The 27,031-nt window shown below is 31.4% G+C and overlaps 1 protein-coding gene across 2 annotated transcripts in view; it reads right to left on the reverse strand.

Moving 5' to 3' along the window:
- Nucleotides 1-4,951: 4,951 nt before the first annotated feature.
- LOC148626277 (uncharacterized) overlaps nt 4,952-27,031 on the reverse strand; it is an 80,263-nt gene continuing 58,183 nt past the window's right edge. For both annotated transcript variants that reach the window (XM_088570158.1, XM_088570159.1), the window contains 14 exons: nt 26,057-26,107; nt 17,564-17,792; nt 16,105-16,317; nt 15,591-15,791; nt 15,038-15,323; nt 14,429-14,618; nt 13,552-13,750; nt 13,064-13,156; nt 11,240-11,851; nt 10,869-10,991; nt 9,446-10,586; nt 7,905-8,856; nt 7,356-7,494; nt 4,952-6,987 (listed from right to left, as the gene is read on the reverse strand). In XM_088570158.1, coding sequence (XP_088426284.1) covers nt 6,650-6,987; nt 7,356-7,494; nt 7,905-8,856; nt 9,446-10,586; nt 10,869-10,991; nt 11,240-11,851; nt 13,064-13,156; nt 13,552-13,750; nt 14,429-14,618; nt 15,038-15,323; nt 15,591-15,791; nt 16,105-16,317; nt 17,564-17,792; nt 26,057-26,107 — 4,767 coding nt within the window. In that variant the 3' untranslated portion in view covers nt 4,952-6,649. The remainder of the gene's footprint in view (nt 6,988-7,355; nt 7,495-7,904; nt 8,857-9,445; nt 10,587-10,868; nt 10,992-11,239; nt 11,852-13,063; nt 13,157-13,551; nt 13,751-14,428; nt 14,619-15,037; nt 15,324-15,590; nt 15,792-16,104; nt 16,318-17,563; nt 17,793-26,056; nt 26,108-27,031) is intronic.

Here is a 27,031-nt window from a genome sequence, read left to right on the forward strand (position 1 = left end):
AAATTCAAACTCCATATTCCTACAACCGCTTGGACCGAAAGTGAAACTACTGCGGCATTGAATCGCTTTCTAGGTACAATGGTTTTTTTTCCATATCTATATATATCTATCTATCTATCTATCTATCTATCTATCTATCTATCTATCTATCTATCTATCTATATATATATATATATATATATATTTTTTTTTTTTTTTTTTGCTCGTTTCAGGTGCTAAGTTTCCAGTGTTAAGGTGACATCAATTACCCCTTCGTAAATATGGTAATTGCCTAAAAGGGCAATCTAATCAAAATATAATCTTTAAATGCGTTACTCTTCGTGTCAGATGGCAAATTTTAATCAGATTACTAAATCTACTGGCCCAGATCAAATACCAGCTAGAAAATTGTAACAGAACACATAACCCGCCATATATAACTCCCTCTCAAAAGGTGAAGTTCCATTAGATTGTAGTTCCATTTTTTAAGAAAAAAAATACCCTCAAAGCGATTACAAGATGTATATGTTGTTAGCTACTTGAGCACAGTTGTAAGTAACATACCTAACAATCTTGACTTACATAACATACTTACTGATCTCATGTTTTTCATACCATAAGAAGATGTAAAACACAATTGTTTATAATTACACTTAGCAACGAACTACTTAGTAATCAACATCAGGCATGCAAACGGAGGCATTTGACAAGATACATCAAAAAGTTCAACAGCTTTATTTAAAGTCGGTGCATATGAAACATTCACAAGGAATCACTCTCGAACTTGAACAGTTATGGGATGAGAGGGAACACTTGGAAGTGGGTATCATCTTTTTGGAGTAATAGGGTGAAACAAGTTACTCTTGGTGGTAAGGTATCTAGCCGACTATCAGTAAGCAAACACGATCGTTTTTTTTAAGAAGAAACCTACAAATTCAAAACACTGAAACAAAAGGTTTGACCTATAAATCCATGCTAAGATCTATTCTAGAATACTGTCCAAGTGTGTGGTCATTTAACAAAGAGAACTAAAAAACAAATTTTAAATAGGACAAGTTCAATGCAGGGCAGCAAATGATATGTCACCAACAGAAATCACAATACCAACAGTGAAACATACACGCCAAAATATCTGTAATGTCCAACATTAGAACAAAGGAAAAAAAAATATTCGAGCATCATAATGCTATATAAAATAACTAATAATTAAACTGCAGTAAACCAAGAACTTTACCTCACTCCCCAAATATCTCAAAACACACGTATGTTTTTAATACATGCCCGTTACAATATTAAGTAATATCTACCAGAAAAAACTACTACAAATGCGTTCTTTTCCCTTGTTCTAAAGTTTTATGGAAACAAGCTGGTCCTTGGTCTAAACATCTGAACTTTAAGGTCTAGAGCTATCATGTATATTTGTAAATGTGTTTTTGTGCACACTTTTGTTTTTCGTGAATCCACTTATCTGTGTTTAGTTTTTAACATAACTTATTGTCTGTTAGCGCTGCGCGGAAGAGTAGTCATTAATGTTGCGACGAACCTTTATAATATGTAGTTTGAAGTAGAACTAATGTATTTGAACGACATATGTGACACACCCTTTTGATGCACGATCGCAAAATCACTTTAGAAATATATACGTTTTTGCAACTTGTCAAAGACTCTAAACCAAGTCTTATTGGTGTAAATTTGATTAACAAACCAAACTCTGTAACTCTGTACATGTAACTTTGACTGCGGATTAAGCGATATACACAAAATGGTAACAGTGCAACTCAAGATTTAAGTTCCCCAAAATCAGTCACAAAAAGTTCATATAGAAGCTATAAAAACTTTGACCATGAGAACTTTCTTTGTACCAAAGAATGTATCATAATAATTACAATAATATGAAGACAATAAAACAACGAAACTATGTAACCATGATTAAATGAGAGTACATTGGGAATTACTTTTTTTGATGTGTGTATGTGGACCAAAAAGTAAAGACTTTTGGCTTACAATGAAGCCTTTTTTACAAACAAAGGCCGTCGTTTCCAAGCAGTCATTACTCTAAATGAAAATGAAAATCTCATATCAGATCAATCAGATATAGCTGCATGCTGTGTTTAATAACTTTTTTTTTATAAATGTGACTAAGGACATTGGAAAGAACTCTGTCAAGGTGGATGAAAAACACCCAAGCATTTTGAAAATTAATGAAATTTGTATACAGACAAGAATGCTGATGATATTTGTTTTAACCTATAGATAATTTTGTAGAAAAGCAAAAATATAAATTAGGTATTAAAAACGCCACTGGCTATGATCAAGTGTTACCAAAGATTTTGAAATTGGCAGAACCAGTTGTTATACAGCCAATTACAAATATGATAAATAAGAATTTATATACTTCTGTTTTTTTTTTCAGATAAGTTAAAGGTTGCAAAAGTTGTACCAGTACATAAAAAGAATAGTGTACTTACAAAAAGTAATTATAGACCTGTCAGTGTTTTACCATTACCATCAATCTTAATTTTTTTTTGAAAGGGCAATTTATATACAAATTATTGGTTTCTTTGAAAATTTCTACAATGATTATTTATCAGATTTTAGAGACGGATATAATTGTCAGGACACTTTAATAAAAATATTAGAAGATTGGAGAATAGAGCTGGATAAAAATAAATTTGTTGCTGCAATTTTAATGAACTTATCGAAGAGCGTTTACCTAATAATCTTTTATTACATGAAATTAAATCATACGGTGTTTCTGATAGTACCCTATCTCTTTTTGATAGTTATTTAAGTAATAGGAAACAATTCGTAAAAAATGGATCTGATCATAGTACTTTTTATCACTATATAAAGGTGTACCTCAAGGATCAACTCTTGGTCCTTTGCGTTTAAACATGTTCATTAATGACATTTTTAACCATATTGATGATAGCAACATGTTCAATTGTGTGGATGACAATACCTTGTGTTGCTGAACCTGTAGACAGCCTATTAAATTTTCTTGAAAATGACAGCAAAGTACTTATCAAATAATTCTGTGACAATCAAATGCAAGCTTATCCAGATAAGTTCCAAGCAATAGCGATTGGCAAAAGACTTTCGATGAAAACATCATTTGACCTAGATGGTAACATCATTGAATGTGATGAAGAAGTAAAGCTGTTGGGGGTAACTTTTGATTTTTGTCTAAATTTCAAATCTCAGGTATCAAAAATATGTGAAAATGCATCTCAACAGCTAAATGTTCTAAAAAGGATTGGAACTCACCAGAACAAGCTTGGCAGATTAATAATATGTCATTCTTTTATCTTATCAAACTTTACCTACTGTCCACTAGTATAGCATTTTTGTAGTTAGACAAGTACGAAGAGGTTGAATACATTCAGGAAAAAGCACTAAGATTATTTATAATGACCATGTCAACATATGAACAACTGTTACTTAAGTAAAATACCCCACAACTGAAAAACAACCTTTTAAGATATCAATGGAAATACTCCGACTTACTTAAAAAACCTAATTAAACCTAAGAACTCTTCATATTCTTTCAGATATTATAATACAGTAGAACAATCAAGGGTAAGAACCAACAGATATGGCTTACATTCTTTTCAAGTTTGCTGCCTCGAAATTAAGGAACAATTTACCACAGGAATTCTGGGAAGGGGTGTCTTTGGAGTACTTTAAGAGACTCATTGGAAAGTGGGAGGAGGATGTATGTAATTTTCGCCGATAGCACATATCTTTTAGACTCTACGACATACTGGGTAGATCATACATGCCTTTGTTATTTACATGCTTTATTTTAGTTTGTATAAAATGTTTTTTTTTAGTTTGCTTGTATTTGCATGGCATGCCTTATAGCTTATGTCTGCTTTACTTACGTACGTCTATGTGTTTTATTTGCTTTAAATGTAACGTTGATTTTAAAAGCTCATTCGGTCTTGTGTTATTTGTACTTGACTTGACTGTGCCGACATCGCTATGTACAAAACAAAACATTTTTCAACTTTTGTCTGAAGAATTATGATTGATCCTTGTGTTAACATGTTTAAACATACTGAATTAGCGATAATAAATGAGACCACAATAACATGTTTTGAAAACCCACGGAAACCCATTGTGCACTACTCTCAGCCGATCTGTTTCTATATTCGTTTTTTATAAAAGGTATCATGGAAAAAGAGAAACAAGTAGCCTAGACCTTCAACGTGAGTTTCCGTTGCATAGATGATGTGTAATCGTTGAATAACTCTAATATCAGGGATTGCTTTCATTTGACCTTCATCTTTGATTTCAAATTAAAACAGATATACCCTCTAATTCATACCTAGATCTTCACCTAAACATAGATGATACATGACATTTAATTTAAAATTGAAACTTTAAGACCACTGTGATGATTTTGACTTTTCAGTTGTAAACTTTCTCTTTCTTACTAAGCGATTACTAACACTTCCACCCTATTTAGTAAACATTTTACAGTTGATTATTATGGTCATGCATGTGATCTGTATACAGACTTTTTTAGTAGAGCCAAGATGCTGTCATATCAGTTTTTAAACAGGGTTATGTTCAGCCTTTGTTGTTACTTTACTTAAAAATTTATATGCTGGTCATCACTATTTAGTGGACTGATATGATGTTATAATTGCACAGATGTTACTGAATTGACAATACACCTAACTTGAGACTTACAATATTTTACTTGCTTGCAATGTGAAAGGTACAGCAACTTCATTGTGTATATAGATTGCCTGTTTCCTGGTTTAGGTCATGTACTTGGTTTTGATGTCTGAAATGTCCTTCCATTTTGATATTTTGGTGTATTATTTTGTTGATATTTATATTGCCATTTTTTGTAAATGAGAGTGTTGTCAAATGATTCCTTTCACATTATGAGTGCTGGGAAACTTCCATGATCGTTCTAGATGCCTATTATAATACTGTGATCAGAAACAAAACAATTAAGTCCAAGAAGCTACCACATTTATTAATGTATCACAAACTTAACAACAACAAAAATATTATGGCAATCACATGATCTTAGGTATGACTACTGTCTATAATCAAGGATTTTGTAGAAATTATAAAATGTACATTAATCATCCTGAATCTCCTATTTTACAGATTTAAAAAAAAAATCAATTTCTGTACCCCTTAAACAATCTTTCTTTTTGATTTCCATTTTATTTATGTGTACTTGATTTAATCAGCATTATCAAGAATTAAAGTTTTATTTAGCAATTCCTAAAACTATTTGTTCTCCTTGACAATTGTAAAAGTACTTTAAGATAAATCTATGCTTGCAAGCCAAATTTTGCACACAAAATTATCAATGAAAAGAAAGGAGCTGCATTACATTACATACATCTATAAACAAATCATACATTTTAAATGCTTACCAGTATATTAAAAAAGAAAATTATTAAAAAAAGAAGTAAGGTATATACGTACTGTTTGTTATGGATATAATATGCATCCTTAACTAGATAAACAAACAAAAAGAAAAGAAAATAGTTAGGCAACAAAGTGTTCACAAAGGCATACTGTGAACTGACTATACCAGATAAATATTGCAGGTAAGATAATAAATTTTATTTTGATTTGTTTGGTCTTTAAGTTTTATGATTTTATTCCTACTATGCACACCATCACATAATGAAACAAGATTTTCTGTTTGTACTGTTGTTACAATTCCTATGTAAAAATTAACTAAGTGGCTTATGGACAATCATACTCAAATCAACCTTGTAGTGTTTTCCCATTTCTATTTTCTTATTGTTTTCCCCTTTCTGTCTCCCTGTTGTTTTCCCTTTTCTGTGTCTGTATTATTCCCCTGTCTGTCTCCCTGTTGTCTTCCCCTTTCTGTCTCCTTGTTGTTTTCCCTTTTCTGTCTCCTTATAGTGAAGGATAGATAGAGAAAATCTCCTTATTCCACAATAATATCAAAATATAGAAAAAAGGTATTAGAGAGTAAGTATTAATTTGTATCATATGATATCATTTTTTTTAATCTGGATAGGGAGGATTAGAGAAATTGTGTAGAAAATTAAGTTTTTTTACTATTTTATTTTGCAAAACATACATTTCGTCACTTATAGTGCTCATCTAAATGTGAAACTTCTTTCAGTTATTAATTCAATGATAATTCTCAAGACCCTCCTTCAAAGCACTAGTTTTCAGTCCAAGGTCTTGCCTTGTTCATTCAATCTGAAATCCAGCACCTCTAAAAATGAAATGTTTACTCAATATCATGACTTTGAACACAATCAACCTTCAAAATGACAATTTTCTGATTACTACATACACTTTTGTAAGTGCTAAACCAATGCAAATTAGATATTACAAGAAGTTTACTTTATCAAGCCATATCAAGTTCAATGACAGATTCTTATTGCCATTTGTATTTAAGAAAGTAACCCTAAGGTAAGGGACACAACTCTTACAAATAATTGGAATGTCTGTATTCAGCATTAGACATCAATCTCATTTAAGCATCAAAGTAACTTGGACTTATTTCATTCTGTTTCAAATGAAAGCTTGATAGGCTTTGGTGAAATTGAATTCGATAAAACATATCACTGATTTCAAGAGTTATGTCCCTTACCCTAGGTCCACCACCTTAAAAGAAACACATGACCAGAACAATATCCAATCAGAATTTATCTTACATATTTGTATCTCTATTATCTTCGATATCACCTACCACACCACTTTCACAACTTTCTATGCAGGAATTACTACGGTACATTGACTTAGTATGGCTTCCTTCATTTACTTTCCAACAGTCATTAGCATTGGACACTAAATAAATCATACACTTAGGAAGACGACTAGTTTTCACGAGGTAATAAATAGTTATTCTAATGAACATATGACTTATAAGCATAAGACATGCATAAATAAACAAAATATAACATGTATTAAACAGAATCTGTCGTAATGTACTGACAAGGGGAACTAACTCTGAGTGAAGATAATGTATGAACAGGCCTTCATCCATTTCTGAAAAAGAAGTATTAAAAATTAGAACAATGTAACATGAACTAAAAAGGTCAAGATGTACAAAAATATTCATAACATGGATGTTTTTTAAATTCTCACATTCTAAAAATTATCACAATTTGGACTTGTACATGTAATACACATTTTTTCTGTCATAAAGTGAATACTTTTTTTAAAACAGTTTCTAAAAAGTATTCAATTATTACATGCTTGAGGTGTATGGATATATTGTTAATACTGGAATATAAGAAGTGAAGAATTTCCAAACATACATGTACATGTACATCAAAAAGTCCTTTATCTGTAAGGTTTTAGTAAAAATTGCACTAAAACATGAAATGGCAGATAACCTATACATATGCTATTACCTCTAAATGGTGAGGTAGACACAGGTAGAAAGTTACATGAGGTAACAAGTTCTTGGACCTTCAATGTAAACAATGAACAGGCACTATCATCACTGGCCAGTGTACACACTCCTACAAGTATTTTCTGTAAAACCTCATTCTGCAAAACAATTAATGTACTTATAATATATCAAACTAGTATGGAGAACATAACTTTTAACTTTGAACATAATCCACAAAATGTTTATACAAAATGTTATACACAATTCTTTGATGAAAATTTGAGGCATATTTACAAATTTATATAAAAATTGTATGTTTGATTTAACTTCTCCTGAAATATTATTTAATCTATTCACAACAAAAACTATATTCACTGGATTTTGAATTTAAGTCTAGGTGCACTTAAATCACTACAGTATACTCGGGAAAATGTCAAAAATTTTAATAGCCTTTTCAACATTAAATCATTCAACAAATATGAACAAAAATGAACGTGCAATATAATAATACAATTTAATAAATTTGCTAAAAAAAAAAAAAAAACAAAAACCAAGACTAATATATTACCTGTGCAGCAACAGTATTGGTCAGGAAGCTGTTAATTGCTAACACCTCAGAATCAACAATCAATTTGTATTCTTTCAATATACTGTTAAGGTCAGAGGTCACATCAGTTAACAGTCTATTTGTGATATCAACTTGCCTATGTAACTGTGGAATGATTGATTTTGTGTCTATGAGAAATGTTGCAGTTTTTATAGAAACCAGGTCTGATGTAGCCTTAGTTACCAAACAAATGACTAATATGAAAGCACCGACTAGAACAAATCTCCATAAAATGGGGGCAATAAGATGCTTGTAAAGAAATGACAAAGCTTTCAGAGCATTTCTCAACACAGCTGAGTCTGGCTCCTTTTCATTATAAGAGCGTCTCTTTTCCTTCAGTTTCTTAGTCCAAATGTCACGTAAAATTTCTTGTTTTGACTTTTGAGCGGTGTTGGCATATAACTGAATAGGTTCATTTTTGTTATAAAACACATCATCTTTGTTCTCAGAATAAAAATCATATGGATTTTCAAGTGAAGCATTTTCATATTTACGGTTGTTATTCCCTGTTTGCCAAAACTGAATTCTTTCTGCTACATGATCAGTTGGAACTTTTATGTCCATTCCATTTTTAGCTTTCTTCAGAGTTTTTGACAGCCAAACAAATCTATATGAAAGCATTAAAACATCCATTGAAATGAAGAAACAAATAAATACTGGTAAAAGAATATCTCTCATTCGGTCAATCATTTTCGCTTTTGTATCCATGCTGTCAGCTTGAGGCTCCATAAACTGCTCATTTTCAGTGTCAGAAGAATTGGTTGGCAACCAGATTGCCTCCCCTTGTTCTAAAATCTGGAATCCAAATCTATACCCAACTGTTGGTTCCAGTTTTTCCTTTGGTAAAATTACTGATTTTTTTGGAGAAGTTTTCATTTCATCTGGTTTCAAGCCAGACATAGAATTCTGAAGCCTGAAAAAAAAAAGAGATTATAATTTCAATACATGTAATAGTAAATTACTGTCAAACATGAAATATAACATAGAAGGAATACCTCGTCTAACCTTGTTTGGGAGACATGAATAAATTTATATAATCAGACTTGGTCTTATCATGATTTTGAAGCTTTGTGAATTGTAAATAATGGAATATTTTCATATACAAGTACCTGTTAACAAATCAGTGAAAATTTATGACAATGAAAATGATTTATTATAGTAATTTCTCTTCTTTTCATCGATATACTGGTTAGGTTTGAAAACAAGAACAAGGAGTATATCATTGGCTATACTAAACTTTTTTCTACCAGTAATTGAAATTACAAATGTAATTGGTTGAAATTGTTTGTATAATGTTTTATCTCCAAATAAGAAGTTATATACATATATATAATATGTTTTGTATCAATATTATATATTTAATAAGACAATTAAGAAGACATGGTCACAGAATTAAAATGAAGACTTTCATTAATCAATTTTTGTAATAATAAGATAATACAAAAATATTGTCCTGATGCAAGTAAGGTTACTTGTATAGATACATATAACACACCACATACCTGTTCATTATATTATGTTTTACATTCAAAACCTCCTCCACGCCATCTATTTCCAACCACTTCATAAAATCTTTCAAGCCTTCAAATGTATGTTCGGAGTCCTCGACAACTTGTTGATCAATAAATTTATCTTTTGGAAATTTTAGCCAAGCATTGTCTCTAAAGTTCTTTAAGAGCTCAATATAGTTCTGTTGTACATGGCTAAAGTGACCAACAAGAACTTCTGATGTTTCCTTATAGAACTTTTCTAATTTTGATGAAATCAAATTGTATTTTTCTGATAGGCTATTATTGACCACCTTGTCTAAAATTCCTTCCTTCTGGTACAGACTCAGTAATATCTTTTTAATGTCTTGTTGAACAGCATGTTTAATCTTATCAATGTTCTCTTTCATATGTTCAGAACATGCTCTCAAGCGACGAAAGGTTTGATTAAATGCAGTGTTCAGTTCAGTTTCTTCATACTTGTTAATTTTTGACATGTGATTTCCAACTGATTCATGAATTTTTGCACTAGTGTTAGATACTATTGTCAAGTTTCCAACAAGAGGTCCCTGAACTATGTAGAACACAGCCAGCATCATTGAAAATGTAAAGAAAATAGCATAAACTACATACAAAGTACACAAGGTACAAAATACACTTTTTGACACCGGTTTTGAAAATAAGGTCAAGGTCAAAGGTTGGTTGACATTTCTTTCATCATCCTTGGCACCAATATATGTTGTAGTGTCTGGACTGATGGTCTTTTTTACCTCTGAACTCCTGACAGGTTTCATCCTGTAGATGACCAAAAGAGCCACAATAAATGCAGCAAATATTACACAAGTGAAAATAAAGGTGACAATAATTGGTATCCATGGATACTGGTATATGTTGCTTTTAGTTTCAGTCAGTGCATACTCTGTAGGTGGATAAAACGGGGGATGAAGAATGGACAGCAAAACATGGTGACTGACATAAGAATCGTTAATACAGGCCACAAATACATTTGGTAGATCTGTATAAGGTGTTTTGAAGTCAAAAGTCAAATGAAAATCTTCAGGACATTTGACAAAGATATCATATGTTCCTAATTTACTCTCCATGAATTGATCAAATACATCCACTGTGAAATATCCTGGGCAAATCTCTAGTTTTCCTGAAATAAAATTATAACACATAGTGGAAATAGCTTATTTCATTTAAAGTTATTCCAATAAGGGTTTAACATATTTGTAATAGCCTTTCTGTTTTAAATCTACTGGTATAAGTTTTCTGAGATGATTTGCTCGAGCAAAACACAAGGATACAGATACTAAACTATTCTACAAAGTAACAAACTTTGACTTCAAAAGATATAGATAAAGGGAAAGAAAAGTATGACAAATTTTACATTTTACAGATTGTGAGTTGTTTTGTCATACAAGAGTTTAAAATATACCCTGAAGTTGGATTGTCCATTTCTCTGATTTGTAATTCCATGTAACAGTACCAGAAAGGGACCTCCCTAACACAGATGTTTTATGTATATCATCTTGGAAATATTTCAGGATGGAGGAGTTGGCTGAAATTTAAAAAAAAAATTCATATCACTTAAAAGCTTTAACTTCAGTAAATGAAAGTACACGTATAACAAATGAACAGTGTGATTTATCTGGAAATTTATGATATGATGTATTAAGAGGAAATCAGATCTTAATGGAAAAAAAAAAAAATCATCATCTTTAGGCTATACAATTATACATCCAACTAGACCGATTTGCATACAGTTCTAAAACATGATCATGCAAACCATTTCAATACATTACTTACAGACAGACACTCTAACATAAGCTGGCACATCAGCATTAGCAGTTTGGTACTCAAATCCAGCTCCAGTTGGTGTGATGGAGGGCTCCACCTTGATTCTGGATGGTAAATACAATGGCTGAGGTGGGTAAATGGTGGAAAAATTCTTCTCTAAGCATCCACCTTTATTAAAACTTTTTGTACTGTACAACAATGGCCTTTCAACCTGAACATGAGTTGAATAAATGTTTATATCACTGTCCATAGATCTGTGTTGTCTGATGTTGAACTTCTTCCTCATGTTGAACTGGGTTGGCTGTTTAATTCCATGTATTGTATATTTAGTTGCCAACTTGTCTCTGTAATTAGTCCCCATTAAAATGATCTCATCATTGATCTCTGGAAAGGCATTATGGGTTGTTTTGATAAATTCAGAGTGAAACTCTCCTCTCTCATTAAATGATTTGTCTCCTTTTGCAAATTTTGTCCTTTCCTTAAATGTGTATCCGATTTTAGGCATGCTAACAGTGTAGTCTATCTGGTATAAGTGTGGAGGAGCTTGGTATTTCATATGACACAGAAATCTGTCTTCTATTGTAGAGAAAACTGGCACAATTTCAAAAATGTGCAAATCACCTGAAATATCAGAAGATTTCAATAAAAAATACTTTTCAACTGGTTTTCAAAGATACTTGAGAAGTATCAAAATAGTACCAAAAGGTTTCTGGTAACAAAATGATCTGTATTTTACCAATACTTTACTAACTATTCTGTTTCTGTTTAAATTTGAAGAGACAACACAAAAACAAAACATAACTAGGACAAAGATAAAACTTTAGAAGGAATCTCAGTGAGTTTTTTTTTACAATATGATAAATATGATATGAAAAATGCACAATTTGTTGACAATGATTTTATTTACAACCATCAGAATAAACAGATAGAAACAAAGTCATATTCTAATTTTGATCCCTTGATTTAGCATTTGTTGCATCTTTCTTTATGCCTATATCAAAATCGTTCCATAGAAAAATGTAGACAGCAAATAATTCCAAAGAAATGTAAACCTCTCTTATCACCTTTAGATAGAAAGTCATTTTTCAAAACATACAATTTTGTGTCTTCCTAAGGTGATGCTATATAACCTATCAGGAAAATGTCAAAATAAACTGATTAGAGTACACAACAAATACATCTTGGTGCAAGTATTCTTATTTGCATCAACAAAAATTAACTAAACATTGAGGGACTAATAACCCCAACAGCCTTTTGTTGCCATTTCTAAAACACTCAATTCCAAACCAAAATCACAACACATCAGACAAAGTTTTGCTGCAAAAATGCATAATTTCAATGAGCCTGTCACTTCTACATTTTTTGCCAAAGCATAACTTCCTGACAATGTACACATTATGATAATCTAACACCCCATTAAGTTTCATAAGAATTCTGCAAGTTGGTGTAGAAAAGCTGCAGACAACACATTAAACCAAGTTTTGATGAAAAATACCTAAGTTCAACAGCCTTCATTTCTACATTTTTTTTCCAAACATAAATTCCCAAGAGTATGTATATCTCCATGTAGTTATATGGCATCCAATAAAGTTTCATGACAATGCAGCAAGCTGCTAAAAAATAGTATGAACAGACAGACTGACAGAGTTAAACCTATAAATCCCCCAAACTTTGTTTACAGGGGGTATAAAAATGGTGTTTATATTTGGTTTCTATGATTTCTAATTTAAAACTTTTAGTAGCATCATTTGGTTAAATGCAGAATATGACAAAAATGAACAATGACCTTATCTCAATTTGGCAAATTGTATGAAGTTACACCACTCCACTTACCTGTAGCACATTCCACCTGTTTTATTGGGCAGGCATCACTGAAGGCAACCTGACAACTTTTTTCTGTGTAGCAGTTTATATCACAACACTGACCTGGATCAGGTAAATGATAATGCAGAGGGATGAACATAACTTTGGTCAACAAGTCTAACTAATCATAAATATAATTTCTGATATTCTTTAAACTTAGACCAAAATCTAAATATATTTATTTTAAAAATATAACATCAAGTTGAATATGGTTACAATTTTGTCCACTTCACTGCGCTGGCACATTTAATTCCTTCTCATATAATTTATAAAGAAAAAAGTCAGCTTTATTATGTAAAGGTTGGCACTTGACAACTTAGTTTAAGTAAAATACAAATTAAATGAAATATACTGGTACATCTAATAATAACTTGTAATATATATGCAATCTCTTAATCAACATTTTTATTCCTTGTATTAAAACTATAAATCTATATGTTACTAAAAAACAAACCAACCTTCGTAATTCTTACACTTAGGATACTTCAAACAGCGCTGACATGCTTCAACATTAGTCCTACAATGGTCCGAGGGGAAGGTCTGAGTGCTGATATCATCCAGTGACATACCAAATGTTTTGGTAAATAATTTGGTGCTATGTGGACATATAATAAAATTGTTTTTAGTTGACCCAGCAAATCTATTGAGAGACTGTTGCTGAAAAAGAATAAACACTTTTCAGGTGTCATCCTGTATAAGGATATTTCTTTTTATTACTTTTCAAGGAATATCTATACATTTGCTATGACAATCAACAATATACAATAATCATGTTTCACAAATGTAGTTAAGAAAAAGAACATAGAAAATACCAATAATTCTAATATAAGTAAAATAAAGGGTTATATATTTTTATATTGATGTAAACTCCATACATCTTCAAGATAACACATGTTTAATTGTTGTATAATGGGGGAAGCTTCTATTCAATAGGAGATATTCTTACTTTTATCTTCATACTTCAATGCAGTTGGATTCATTTAAATAGTCGCCTGAATATAGCTGAAATATTGCTGCTTGGGCATTAACCCCAACAATCAATCAATAAATCATTTAAATAGCATATATATTTCACAGAATAAAGCCCATGCCTTGTAGATTTTTTCATATCCTGTATAGCAGAGCCTGTAAGCTGAGTGAATAAAAAGTGAATGAGGAAAAGGCTATAGGTCTGTGGACGAGATTGGATATTTCAAAGCTCTTGAAAAATTGGCAGACATTAAAAAGCTTTCTTAGCAGAATATAAACAGTATTCAAATTTACAAAAAAGTATTTTCATGTAAATTTTTGTCAAAACTAAAGCTTTAAACTAAATTTGTAGAGATTATGACTCACTTTGGATCTATCATTAGTATGAGGACATTCCTGCTCAATGGACCGATGCAGAAATATCTCACCATCTTTAAACCAGGATGGGCATTGTGGGATACTGGGGTCATTAGAATTACATTTGACCTCTGCAGCAGCAGATGAGTGGTTTCTAATGATAAATAAAGTTATCTTGTATTTGTCTGGTATTTGATTCCTGAAAGAAAGATAAAAACAAATATTTGTTTGATGTCAATTATCTTATTTGGTTGAAGGTTAGAATTTTCTAGCAAGCCTATCTACTAGTTTTTTTACACACAAGTTCCAACATTTTTATCATAATGAAGATTTATACATCATGGTTTTGAAAAAAAAAAAAAAAAAATTTAATGTTTATTACGGTAGGTTTTAGTGCATAATCAGTGATGTTAATTACAACAGAGGCAGTGATAACATATTGTGAAGTTTTGATTCAATAATAACCGGTAGATCAATTATCAAACTGCTGAAAATGTTTGGTGAGACCTGACATATTAATGCTAAATACATTTTAAATCACACTTCTTATGGTATTTACAAGAAGGCATAAACCTCTAAACCTCAAAAGAAATGATAAAAATAATCATCATGACTTACCTGCAAAAATCTTTCCTGATAGCCCCGTAGAAATCTTTACTACTCTGGTTTTGGAAGTTATCCTTCATTAAGAAGTCTAATTCATCCTCATGGTCCAGATCTATATACGTAGGTATCAAGTATAGATTGGACACTTGTACTTTAACATTCAGACCAGCTCGATCAAACTGAAATGACTGGATCTGTGCATTGTTAGGAATATACATTCCCTGTTGCATTACTTTCAGTTTTCCAAGTTTTTCATGGAACACATTATCTGATGCTGTCAAACTTACATTAGAGTTATCTGAAAAGAAATAAAAAAACATTTTAAAGTACTATACATGATTTGGTTTCAATTTATATGTACAAAGTACATTGATCCGCTTTTTGCCAATATTTTGTTGTAGTTTAAAGTGAACTTTTCCATATCTGTTCGTTTGTGATAAGTTTTCCATTTTTTTTGGTTTCTTTTTTCATGTTTTTAAAATATTTTTAGCAATAATGCAAACAATAATGAAAACCATAATACATATAAATGAAAACTGCCCATTCCAAAACAAAAGAATATTACCAGATTGTGTGATCTGCCTATTCCAATTTACACTGTTAACTGGAAATGCAGCTCCAATACAGATTGTATCTTGAGTACTGCTACATGCTGCTACTTCATAAGAGGACCCTGAACATGTAGAACATGGACGACAAATCACATCACTGTAGGCTGTACAGGCTCGTGACATGTAGTAACCTTCTTTACAGGATGTGGAACAAGCTACAAAAAATATTAAAATTAATAACAGACAGAACTATTTGTTCCATGTATCAGTAATATTCATATTCAAGTCCCCCTCATTAAATTATTTATCATCAGCTATGATTTTTGTAAAAGACAAGTAAATAAGTAATTCAAGTAAAACTGTTCTCGATGTGTGTTATATTTTCCCTTTAATGAAAGACCATTTCGGATGGACAAATACAGCCCTCCATTGCTTTGGTCTTTTCTTCTAATTCTTCAATTAACTGTTAGAAAAAAATTAAATTTAAGTTGTAGATGACACACAATTTGTTAATACATTTCAACAAACCTCTGCATTTCCTGTCTGTGTAATAAAAGCCTCGCTTGCATCTACAGGTCATGTGACCTAACTCAGTATCACACAAAGCATACGTCTCACATTGAGACTTGTCCACCAGACAGGAAGTCTGTAGTAATTGTACCCTGGTCACAAGTGACATACTGCTGCTGTTAAGGGAAATAGCTGATAGCTCAGGGTTTACCGAATATGAGCGGATCTTCCCTAAAAAATTGTAAAAAGAAATGTTTAATTTACCAATGCTACCTATTTATTCATTTACATAAACAACTACATATTTATTTTACTATAATACTGTGATTTATTTACATTACTTATTTCAATCAAAGCCTAGGTATACATGTTTATTTTGATAATCTCTGTAACAAGGAAAAAAAAAACCACACACAATATACCAGTAAATATACAACATTTTTCTATTGACACTTTGAATATAATGGTATGGGTTTCAGTCTCCAAAATCTGTTTCATGTCTTTATAATCTATTTCCATGCTATGAAATAATACCTATGGATCTATAATTTATAAAATGAAGAACCTAGGTGAGCATGCTCATATACCCCAGGTGCCCACATATTGGACACAAATCTAATGTATTACAGGGCTCTTGAATTTTAGGACTGAGTTGCTAATACAGGAAGTCTGAACCCTGCCTTCGTAGCCCTTATTATCGGGTAATTTTTTTTTTTTTTGGCAAAATGTTATTTGCAGACAAAATTGCATATTTGCATGGATGAATGGATTTCATTTATGACAATTCATTTACACTTGAAAAATTAGGGAAGTCAAGATTTATGAAAGGATTTCTACCTTTAACTTTGACATAATAAACTGCTGAATACAGTCTATGTCCCATTACTCCTACAAAATTTGTCAAATCATAATGGCAGTATTAGCATGCACACCTTAAGATACATCGTACCAAATATGGAAGGAATTTGTCAAGGGGTTTCAAGGGAGTTACGCTCACAAGGTAGTGATGATGGAGAGAAGAAAAGACAGAATGACAAACATACGGACTAGTCAAAAACATATACCCTCAGCAACTTCACTGTGTGGGAATAAAAATGACAAACTTTATCAAGGGATGTCGGTGAATACTTGGACACTGAGTAGCATATGTAGTCTGATTATCAAAAAAAACCAATTTGTCACTTAAATATTTGGTCATTTTAACACCTGTATTTGTACTATTAGCATAGGGAATTCATAGTTATGTAACAAACAAAATATCATTTATAATGAATTGAAAAACATATGCTTCCACCTTCATTTACAGTTATGTGAATTGGCTTTCACTTGTTTAATCAATCTATGATCAAATAGGCAGTGATCTTAGTTGTTCTTCAATAATTTACTGCTGTTTGCTCATCGGGTTTCTAAATTGTTTACTACTTAGGCACATTTGGGTTGTTTCACAGATTGACCTTCCCAATTCTTAGCAACTTACTTATTATTGCACCTTCTGGAAAAGCAACATTTAAAACATGTTTCTGTCTGTAGTTTGAAAAAGCCAAGACTGATGCTATGGTAACCAGAAATGCAATTCCGATGCACCATGTTAGCTTCAGTTTGTCTTTCTGACCAATGGATGACATTCTCTGGTTAGGACAACTACACAATTCACATTTTGGTTTTGTACTTGAATTCAGATGTTGTCTGTATCTGTTCTGTAAAACCTGAAATATAAAAACCACAGTTAATGAGTTGTGAAATGTATAAAAGAAACATTTCTATCATCAATGGTCTCTGGATCCCTAATAAAATATCATGTATCTTGTTCAATTTATACCCACAGTAAGCCACAGTGTATTGTCAGATGATTTCTCCATTAAACCCATGGATATAAAGGTTAGTTACAATTTTTGTTGCAGTAACATTGTTTGGTTTTCTTTTTAAAGCCAACACTATTTTCAACTCCTTTATCTAGTTATATTTTGTGACAAAATAAAATGCATGAATACTCAAAAATAATCATTCAATGGATTAGATTATACCAGTGCAAATTAGATAAAAGTTTTATTATTCTTTAACATGAATAATTTTTCTCAAACCTTAGAAATGAAAGTCTTATGCCTCAAATTCCTCTAAGCTTAAGCAAATACATAAAAAATGAAATCTTATATTTATTATTTATATGGCATCCATTCCATGTTTATCAAAACCTTACAAATTTTACTGCCTTTCCAGTATAAAACTTTAATGTTCGCCCTATATATATTTAATATATTTACCTAAAATTCTTCGGCTTAGATTTTATATATTTGTACTAGTAAGAATTATGTTATGACCATTTTATAATATCACAGAAAGGAATGAAATATAAAGAATTTTAGAAATAAATGTATTCATTTTCAGGTCAAGTGATTAATTTGATTAATTTGATTAATCAAATCATCAATGAAGCAGTTTATTTCCGGTTCTCAAATTGTGGGTAAGGTGATCATGCTAACAAAAACTATATACCCAATCACTTGGACTTAATTCAAGTAAACCCATAGTCTGAACTTCATCCCTTGCACCACTGAAATATTAATATGATAATTAATTGGAAAGAATGAATAACAAAATTATGACCACAAATGCGTGTGTGAAACTTGTTCCACATGTGAGTTAAATCTCAAAGGTTCTTGGCATGAGTGGTAATATTTTGGTTAATATTTACAACTGATTATCCTGTTTCTTATATAGATTTTTCCATAATTTATTTTCGATATAAATTTGAAATGTTGCAAACGGCGGATTGATATTCAGGCTGTGATGTTTTGGCAGGAGAAACCATTCTATTGCATTTTTAGAAGGAGCTGTAACTACAAGATACAATCAGAGGCTAAGAAGGGATTGCCCTTATAAAATATATGGACAGATGGTGATTCCTATATACACCTCTACTGCAGTTTGTTTGGTATATGTAATACCTCACACAGATGACATAGTAGTACATGTTAAAATAACACACATGGGAACTAGAAAATTTATCATTTGAACAAATTAATGAATAAAAAAATCAATCCTCAAAATGGAAGGCTCTTCAAAAGTCAATGATACATCTGCCCTCTGATAGCATTTATAGAACAATAAATCAATACTCACAAAAATGATAGAATTACAAGTATTTAAATCATTAGATCATTGAAGTTGTCATTTAACCTGAGAAAAACAAATGAATACAATGGGTAAAGATATGTATTACAATGATACCCTTCTCTACTCTTGCATTGTATAAATTTTCTAATCAACCTGAAAGAAACCTAACATCTTGGTGGTTAAACTAACAAAACAAAAACAGAAAACTTCCTGGATATGACATTTTCCATTAAGAAAAACGATTTTGATGTAATCTCAACATGACATCATAAAATAGCATTTCCCTTCCCCCAAATATGTGATTGCATGTGTAATTTGTAGCCTATTCTACATTTCTATTTTAAAAAAAATCTTAATAGGTTTTTATCATTTTTAAGTAAATTTCTAGTGGTTTCTTTTTTCTTCATTTTTTTAAGACAGAATAACATGATGAATATTATCTTGTATACCCTTCATGTGTGATTGTTCATCTATTTCTATCTTTGAACATGAACTTATTCTCGTTCTCCTTTCCAGACAATGGTAGATAAGGCAGCCACACAGAGGAGAACATTTTTAGGAGACTAGAATACATTTTCCTTTAGGAGATTGATGGATGAATATTTTCACTCATGTCTCTCCACATAATGGAGCATGACTCCTAATCCATTAGGCACTAGAACAGCATACACCAGACAAGAAAATTAGGGATGCGTCAAACATCATTTTATTTTTAGTTCAGTAATTTCAAAACAAATGTCTTTAACACCAGTTACAAACAGACCAATGTAAAAAACAAATGTCACGTTAATGTTTTGTCAAACAAATTCCATAAAATCCCAGTTACAAAACATTAACAGAAATCTAATGTAAAATTGAATACTGACACTGCAATTTATATTCATAACTTTTACAACTTGTCAGAAAATTAAAGCTTTTAAATTGTAAAGGGTTTACTGTATGTGTAAACAAGAATAGCCTTGGGGTATCTCTTAATGGCATCCATAATATCAACCTGTTACATTTTTTGTAGCTTCTGTAATACCCACGCTTAAAAAACTGCAATCTATCTAGTATGAATAAATATCTTGTAAAGCAGAGATTAATTTCAGGTGGTATCCTTCATCAGGTATTACAACTGATACTCAAGTGTATCATATTTTACTGTAACGGGAAAGCATGATTTGACTCACAAAATTATACTCTGCCACCGAGGATCGAACCCTAGACCGCTTAGTGACAAGCCAGCAACAAACCGATTTGGCTAAAGAATTAATCCTTTAGCCAAGTCAATTAACTGGCCGTTCAAATCTCACTACCTACTATAATGCAGGTAGGCCATCCTGCCACATTACTTTATCTTGTAATATTGCCTAAAAAATTAACTTAATGCAAAGTAGGTATTTTTCCATTAGTGGATGGCAATACCAATGCGAAATTTCTAAAAGTTAAAAATGACCCAGTCAGACCGACCTTTTACAATTATCAACATTTCTGTTCAATAACAAGAATTAGTAATAATGACTATAAACAATGACATTGATGGAGCATTTATTTTCCAAAATGACACCTTATTACAGCTATTTATATGGTCTTTGATCAAGTAAATGTTAGTATCTAGTTCTATGCAGATAAACAATCCAGCAAAAACCTATCTGTTCAGCAGTTTTGATTTGTTTTCTTTGGTGGCATATCCAATTTGATTTGAAATAACATAGCAGAATATTATATAAACTGATGTAAAACTTGATATCCCTAACATATCAAACCTAACAATCCTTATCAACGTAGAACTACTTCTTACAGTTTGAATGTCTTTGTTTCATCAGAAATGTTCCTATCAGCCGGAATATGTTCAAAGAACTCAGAAATGTTCCTGATGGTTGGAATATATTCAAGGAACTCAGAAGTGTTCCTATCAGCCAGAATATGTTCAAGGAACTCAAAAGTGTTCCTATCAGCCAGAACAGGTTCAAGGAATTCAAAAGTGTTCCTATTAGCGAGAATATGTTCCAGGAACTCAGAAATGTTCTTATCAACCATAATATAATGAAGGAACAATCATGTATCTAACATGTGTACAGGGAAATCTAATAAAAATTGCACAGCCCATGCAGAGGGACTACAATGTATTAAAGATAGAGTAGTTAGTACTCATTCAACTGGTACAGAAATCTGATAATTGGTAAAATATGAGACCACTAACCCAGTAATTGGTCAAATTAATCTTAACTCAAGTTGGAAGCCTACACTGTAACATAAAATAAAAAACAAGAATAATTTAACCTTAAATCAATGTCTAACAAAAAGACAAATAGAATTGCTTTTTATTTAATTGGCAAAAATTACAGTAGACAGGAAATTGCTTTGTCAACTTGAGATAATCTTATATTTCCTTGTCCAACAATTGTCAACTTTGGTCTCAAACACTCTTTAAAATAAGAAATCAATAGAATGTTATTATTATAATTGTCAATGGAAGAGAAATGTATTAGACATTTTTGAAGCATTTCTAAAAAGCTGAGACCGATCTAATCAAGATGAACAAAGTGATGGATAGACTAATCTTCATTATCAAATACTTTATTTTTACAAGTATTCCGGCAAAAGAGAAATGTATGACTAAGTATTACAAACAAATACTCATATTCTTTAAAAAAATGTCTGCAAAGCATAATAATTATAACATCAAAATCTCACATTTTTCATCATGAGTATGAGAGTTTCAGAGGTGGAAAATAATTCAATTCAAGAGGTTATTATAAAAACTACAATATGACTTGTTTAAATGAAGTTTATCCTAGTATTACATGTAAAAATGTTTTGTAAAACTGTCCTATTATTGGTAGTCATATAAAGTTACCCTAGAGGGGAAGATTCGGTTTTGTATTTGTCTCATCCAATAAATCCAAATAGAAAAATCTTTCCCGGACACCAACATGATCTTTCTTTAAGCCAAAAACCAATAAAAGTAAGATTTTCTATGACATTTATTCACTTAATGTAATTTACTATTACTTGTTACTTGATAATGTATCAAGTATATTTTACCCAATATGTATTAAGTCTATTCACCCTTAGAGATTAAAATCCCAAATACTGCAAGTTTGGTACAATATACTAAACAATTGCATAAATATATTTAGATCACACTTAAAATAGATAAAAAAAAGTTTATAAGAGATATCGACATAAATAAGATTTTCAGTATGTTTTTTCATAAGTTTATAAAAAATATTTACATAAATAAGATTTTCAGCATGTTTTTTATATATTCTATCTTAGAAATTCACCCTAACACTTAATTTATTCTGCACAACAATATCAGTAATTACTTCAATACCCAATTCATTACCCAAATCATAAAAACTGAATAATCCAGTCTTGATTCACCATCCCAATACATGGTGAATGGCCATGTCCTCATAAAACTTACCAATTAGCCCTTTACCACATAGTTAATGTAAATGGCCAATAGATTTTATGTTCCCTAGTCTTTATGGCAAGCTCTCATATTATCCTCAGTACTCTTGGTTCCTTGATATAGGCAATAGAATCACATCATGTTCAATATTCCCACTATAAACTTCAGCCAGACTGGTGGTAATTTACCCAACTCATTTCATCAAAAAACCAACGTATAGAGAGTGATTCAATGTAAGTTAATTCAAAATGTGAAAAACAAGGTTGATAAAGTCAACAAGTCTGCTTCAAAGTAAACAGTTTATATTATCATGGATCCTCAGCTATAATCTTAAAATTAAAGAAAAAATTATAAGGCACTTTTTAAGAAAAAAAAAGTATCACTTCAAAGTACACTTAGAGCAAAAGCAGGATACACCTATAATTTATTACAGAAAAGAATCTTAAATATAAAAAAATGAGTTTGGCTATCAAGATATGAAGAGGTAATCAAACAATTATCAGAGCACAGTTTAACCCAAGAAGACAAGGCTTGTATTGTAAATATTTCAAAATTTTCATTTACTTAAAAGCTGAGAAGTTCTATATCTATAACAGCTGAAAAACTATATGATAAATGTATTATTAAAGGGAAACCACTTGTATAAGAATGCTAAATTCCATGTAATATTAATCATAATGTCTGATAAGTACATGCACTGGAGCTGGCATATGCAGATGGAAAGAGTTCTGAGATTGGGGACAGGCATTTCAAAATAAAAGGTGGGTTAAACCAGGTTTTAGAGCAGGCTAAACATGGTTCATTATTTCTAGTATATTTGAACACAAATGTGCAGCATAAATTTGCCACCAGTCAAAATCAGTAAAATCAGTTATCAAAACAGTACAGAAGATATAAACAGTCAATAAATGAAAACAAACATGTTAAAACTATCATGTGAGAGAAAAGCACCATTATAGAAATATCCTTATAGTGACATGAATCGCCACTCATATAAATCTCTGTTGTAATTTTAGAATGTTAACATTTCTGAATATTTATCTTTGAATTAAAACATGCTGCAACACAATGTAGTGACCATGGGAAAGGTTTCAGTTGGAACTGCTATCATGGTTACAAAGTTCTTAAAGGCATTGCCAGGCAGAGGGTACTATACAGTTTAAGCTTATAGAGTATTGTCCTTGTAATTTATTTATAGTTGCTGTGTTAAAGTACACAGACAATTCAATTAAGTTAATGAACTAATCTGTAAAAATAGAAAGTACAAAAACTGGGTGGCCTATAATCTGTAAATGACTTCCACACCTTAACATAATTCTTTTTATAAACTAAATAAAAGACAGATTAGTATCAGTTTTGTAATAATACCAATGGCACTTGTTGATGTGTTCCATAATTACCTCCCTTGATTAGATATCCATCTGTGACAATCCTTTTTTATCTCCAGAGATATAATTAAATGCAGTAATTAAACCTCATGATTTTAGGTAATTCTGTCTGGAATTACTATTATTTCCAAAAATTAGTGCCAAATGTTTTGTTTATCAATGAGAAATGGTGAAATACTTTCAATCCAATTTCATGAAACAAGGGATGTTATTATGCAATATCAATGAGCAAATTTTAAAGTTAAGTCTGTTTCTCACATTAAAATTATGGACTTTGTACTAAGTAATCATTTATCAGTTATTATTTTATTTCATACTGATTAAAACATAAAAAAAAAAACAAAAAAAAACAGCAACAGATGATTTCTAAACATGCCACACCTATACCAAGAATCAAAAACCTTACTTAAAAGTACCTCATATCTTTTTTTACAGGGTCTTAAAAATTCAGGGTTCTATGATGTTGTGATATAAGAACAAAGTATTATTTGAATTTAGAATTTTTTTTGAAAAGTAGAAATCAAGCACAAATTAAAACAGGAGGCTCTCAAAGAGCCTGAATTGCTCACCTTGCAAACCATGCCCGATTAACTAGGTAAGTAAAGGTATCATGCTTTGTTACCATGTATGACAAAAAATAGTCGAAAAAGAGCATATCTTGATGACTGCCATAAGTTAAGAAGAGTACCTAAGGCACTGTAAAATGTTGGAAATGCTTCAAATTGTGTTTTAAAAAAATTGAGCAGGGGTCCCCCTATGCCCTGTTATTCCACAGAGTCTGAAGGGGCATTAGCCCAGTATATATTTGATGAACAAGAACACAAAATGAAGTTAAACCACGGCTATCCAACATTTTCATCATCACCGTTCATATCAGGGGACTATTTTACTATATAAACCAATTATCTTTGAAATCAAAGCAAGTATAAAAGTATGCCAGAAGTGGACACCTAGAACGACCTTTCATCATCACCATTCAACTTAAAACACCTAGTTTCCTAAAGAAACAAAATATCATTCAAATCTGAGCAACTGGTGAAAATGATTTCAAAGTGACAGCCATTTCGATTATGGCTGTCAGAATATCATGTTCATGTTGTAAGTAGCTTTTATTTTTATTATTTTTCTATAGTTAAAGATAAAAATGCAAAAAAAAGCATTCTGACCCCTATATTCTATTTTTAGTAACAATGGCTATGTTTTTTGACCCATGAAAAATTTTAAATAAATATGTAAATACAGTAAAAAAGGCAAAAAATCATTTTGAAAATTTTCGCGAAGGTCTGTCTTCTGATGGTGAACAATATTACTCTCCATCAGAATTTTGCCAAATTCAACAGTTTTTGAGTTATTTGCAAAAAAAAAAACTGTATTTCGAACCCTATGTTCAATTTTTAGTAATAGCAGCCATATTTTTTCACCAATCAAAAATCCAAACATTCATTTTGTGCAGTACACCCTAAAAAATAGTAATATCAACTTTCATTAAATTCTCTACAGTAGATTCTGTGGAGAAGATTTTTGAAAGTAATAACAGCAAAACAGCAAAAAACATCCAAAAAGGGAAATAACTCCAATATGGGTCAACAGATTTTCAAAAAAATTTTGCAACAGAAAGACCTCATCATGCTGAACACTCACACCACCCCCACCTCAGAATTTGGTAAAACCTAACAGTTTTTGAGATATATGCAAAAATCTGCTGTCTGACCTCCATGTTCTATTTTTAGTAACGGTGGCCTTGTTTTTATAACCAATCAAAAATCCAAATGGCCATTTTGTGCAGGATACTCTAAGGAACAATCATATGACGATTCATCCAAATCCATTCAGTAGTTTCAAAGGAGATGTTTAAAGAATCGTTAACGACAGATGACGGAATCCTGAGTTGATTCACCATTACATTGTAGATTCGGTCATGAGTTGGTCAGACTTTTAGAGTTAACTAATGTATCATGTAATATGTACTGTCTTAGATCTGTCAAGTAGGATATCGCTTTAATACCTAATTTATATTACCAAGAAAATCTTTCAGACTCTTTAAATAGTTCTTATGTTAACTTACCACATCTTCTGAACAAACCACTTCTTTTATCACTGCATCATTCACTTGTTTCTACAAAATAAAAATTTCAAACAATAATAAAATATTCTTTAGGAAGAAAAACACGGCAACTAGAGGTTCTGACATATAACAGTCTAAAATAATCACCTGAAAAATGATTGAGTGGTAGTAGCCAACTGCTAATAAAACTAGGCCACAAATAAAGTGGATAAATTGTAGAACACTGAGGTCTACAACCAAATAAAGTTTCAAAACATTACAATGGTGGTTTTGTAGTAGCTTATCATTAATTATTGGCCAATCACAAGCTCAGATAGCCTGTGGTCCCCACTATGTTTGATCAAACAGAATTGAAAGTAGATTTGTTTCTGAATGGTACAAGTTTATGGACAATGGAAAGTTGACACAAAGTGATGGCATAAGCTTACTTGAACCTTTGGTCCAAGAGAGCTACAGAAAGGCTTTCTGTGAATATACACAAAGTGATGGCATAAGCTTACTCAAATCTTTGGTCCAAGAGAGCCACACAAAGGTTTTCTGTGAACATACACAAAGTGATGGCATAAGCTTACTCAAATCTTTGGTCCAGGAGAGCCACAGAAAGGCTTCCTGTGAACATACACAAAGTGATGGCATAAGCTTACTCAAATCTTTGGTCCAGGAGAGCCACAGAAAGGCTTTCTGTGAACATACACAAAGTGATGGCATAAGCTTACTCGAATCTTTGGTCCAGGAGAGCTACGGAAAGGCTTTCTGTGAACATACACTCTTCATTCCTAAAACTCTCTGTCTTTCTTACATCTATATAATGTTTTACTTGATTCTCAAATTTTATTTCGTTATTTTCAGTAATTGTCACCATAAATACAGCATTAAATATGTCAGGATTATTCCTCTTACAAGTTCAATCACCACACCCCAAAATTTTCCATAAATAGCATTGAAATTGTCAATTTGCAATCTGCAATTCAAACC

This window comes from Perna viridis, chromosome 2 (genome assembly GCF_037379345.1).
Source record: "Perna viridis isolate PV_CMFRI_1.1 ecotype Kerala chromosome 2, ASM3737934v1, whole genome shotgun sequence".
NCBI classification, from domain to species: domain Eukaryota; kingdom Metazoa; phylum Mollusca; class Bivalvia; order Mytilida; family Mytilidae; genus Perna; species Perna viridis.